This window comes from Sinocyclocheilus anshuiensis, unplaced genomic scaffold (assembly GCF_001515605.1).
Source record: "Sinocyclocheilus anshuiensis isolate Anshui unplaced genomic scaffold, SAMN03320099.WGS_v1.1 scaffold631, whole genome shotgun sequence".
Taxonomy (NCBI): domain Eukaryota; kingdom Metazoa; phylum Chordata; class Actinopteri; order Cypriniformes; family Cyprinidae; genus Sinocyclocheilus; species Sinocyclocheilus anshuiensis.
This window is the reverse complement of record NW_015548268.1, coordinates 1,221,734-1,223,420: the sequence shown is the minus strand read 5'-3', so window position 1 is coordinate 1,223,420 and position 1,687 is coordinate 1,221,734. Positions and strand designations below refer to the sequence as shown.

At 42.3% G+C, this 1,687-nt stretch overlaps 1 protein-coding gene across 2 annotated transcripts in view; it reads left to right on the top strand.

Moving 5' to 3' along the window:
- LOC107655705 (lanC-like protein 2) overlaps window positions 1-1,687 on the top strand; it is a 27,514-nt gene extending 25,827 nt beyond the window's left edge. For both annotated transcript variants that reach the window (XM_016443279.1, XM_016443280.1), the window contains exon 10: window positions 714-1,687. In XM_016443279.1, coding sequence (XP_016298765.1) covers window positions 714-790 — 77 coding nt within the window. In that variant the 3' untranslated portion in view covers window positions 791-1,687. The remainder of the gene's footprint in view (window positions 1-713) is intronic.

The window sequence follows — 1,687 nt, the reverse complement described above, 5'->3', positions numbered from 1 at the left end:
CATTTACAAGTTCTAATCCGGCTCGCGACATTTCCTGATTCCTCTCTGTCCTTATAATATTCTCCACCGTCTTCTGTCCTCAATAGGAGTCCACATTCACCGCCAGCCGTAAACACTCACATCTATAGTGATTTATCTGCTGCTTTACCTTGCTGTTGTCATGGCAACCCACTTCCTGCACTCAGATTCTCATTAAAAGTCACACTCTGATTGGTCGCTCGAGTCTCCCGCCGCTTTCTCTGTAGTTAGTGGTCAGAGATGCTCCTGCATTACCCTCCTCAGCCCAACATGACTTCACAAACAAACTGCCGCATATTAAGCAGCATAATACAGCTATTTTTCATTCTAATTCAGTTGGGCTTTTGGATTTGAAATGATAGTTCATGCAAAAATGAGAATGTTCTCACCCTCAGGTCATCCCAGATCAGGATGAGTTTGTTTCTTCATCATGTTTGTAGAAATGTAGCACTGCATCAGTGTCTCAGCAGTGGATGCTCTTTCTCCAGATGTTAACTGATGGACTGGAGTGCTGTGGATTACTTGTGGATTATTGTGATGTTTTTATCAGACTCTCATTCTGACGGCACCCATTCACTGCAGAGCATCCATTGCTGAGACACTGATGCAATGCTACATTTCTCCAAAGTGAAATCTGATAGTATTGTGATATGAAAATCAAACCTAACCAGATTGTTGTTGTCTTGTTGTTGTAGGTATGGCAGGAGCCATCCATTATCTCTCAGATGTCATCCAGCCTGAGGGTTCCTGCTTCCCTGCTTTTGAACTTTGACCTGTGCGTCTGGAAGCATAGACTTTTACTCCTTTTTAGGAGCTTTACATGCTTTTACATGCTGGTGCAGTTACATCACTCTGGATGGACCCTTTAAAGTGAAGAAAACAATTTCTTCCTCCTCATGGACGCAAAAAACCCAACCTTCAGCCTATAATTTCAAAGAATGCCGCCTTGAGTTCGGTCGTCGTAGCTTGTAGTCTTTATCAGTATGTTGCCGTTTTCTTTTGTATAATATTTTATGCTAAAATATGATTTTGTTTTGGTTTATATCTTGTCTCTCACATCAACAGCTTTTCTTGCATCTGCATGCTTGTTGGTGAATAGCAGTGCCTCGATACGATTGTCTGTTGCGCACTGGAGTGTTTGTCCCATGTGACGCGGTTCACTCGTTCACGTCCCGTCTGTTGTCTTTGTCTTTGCATGAGGATGGCAACACGTGCTCATGTCAGAATGTGCCGGTGTACGTGTGTCTTTAGGTAAATTTATCCAGCTTCCAACATGGTGTGGTTGTCAAGTACGTACTGTGCGTATGTCAGTGTTTCGTTCCATTGGTAAATGTCTTGATAAAAGAAAGAATCCATTATACCTAATGAATGACCTGCTCTGGTAAATATCGTTTCCTCAGGCAAAATGTGTTATGAATGTCACAATAAACTGGGCTTTTTCTGAACTGCTGTACTTTAACCTGGCATTCACCTGATGTACGAGTCTTCTCAAATCTGCAAAGAAACAACAGCATTTGAAATGAAACCACCTGCGATCCAGTACCATCAGGTAGGTTGTACTGTAAAGTATGTCAGATCGCAGTAGTCTGCTGGACTTCACAGCCTAGCACTCAGAACTGACCTGACAACATTGATTTCTCGATTTTAATCTATCCCAAGATCTGCTTTC